At 32.9% G+C, this 532-nt stretch overlaps 1 protein-coding gene across 1 annotated transcript; it reads right to left on the bottom strand.

The window, feature by feature from the left end:
• On the bottom strand, positions 1-397 carry VCUG_02774 (uncharacterized protein; the record flags this gene model as incomplete). Its single annotated transcript, XM_008077596.1, has 1 exon — positions 1-397. A coding segment is annotated over one exon (397 nt), but the record flags the coding sequence as incomplete, so codon positions are not given.
• Positions 398-532: the final 135 nt, after the last annotated feature.

Here is a 532-nt window from a genome sequence, read left to right as displayed (position 1 = left end):
CCCTATGATTATCTCTTTGCGACAGTTTCATAATTTTTTGATACGATAAAATGGATATTATTACATTAATAACTTCAAACTCGATGTCTGGGTTTTCTTTAATCACATCATGGTATGTCCCATAGCTGATCCTTTTGATACCAGCAATGTGACTATAATGGTACTTATCATCGTAGTCAAAACGTTTATTGACCGTACCTCTATCAGGGAAACGTGTGCTTCTGATCTCATGCGGTAATGATTGCATCGTTTTCTTTTCTTCATGTATTCTCAACAAGCCAGACATTCCTATATCTGCCGGGTTTTCAACGATCAAAAAATCTTTATCTTGTTCATTTTTGAAGACCAGGATGTATTTGAGACTTGCCTCAACATAGCCGTACAAATTAAACAACATGGATTGGAATCTGTCTCGTCCTTTTATGCTTTGAACATTAGTCTTATTAAGAAAAGAATTAATTAATTCAAATATTAAATTGAATTAGACTTTTATGCTTTGAACATTAGTTTTAATGATAACCCAATATTCTCA

The sequence above is a fragment of the Vavraia culicis genome (genome assembly GCF_000192795.1).
Source record: "Vavraia culicis subsp. floridensis unplaced genomic scaffold supercont1.356, whole genome shotgun sequence".
NCBI lineage: Eukaryota > Fungi > Microsporidia > Pleistophoridae > Vavraia > Vavraia culicis.
Note: the sequence above shows the minus strand (reverse complement) of the source record. Positions and strands in the feature narration are given on the sequence as shown.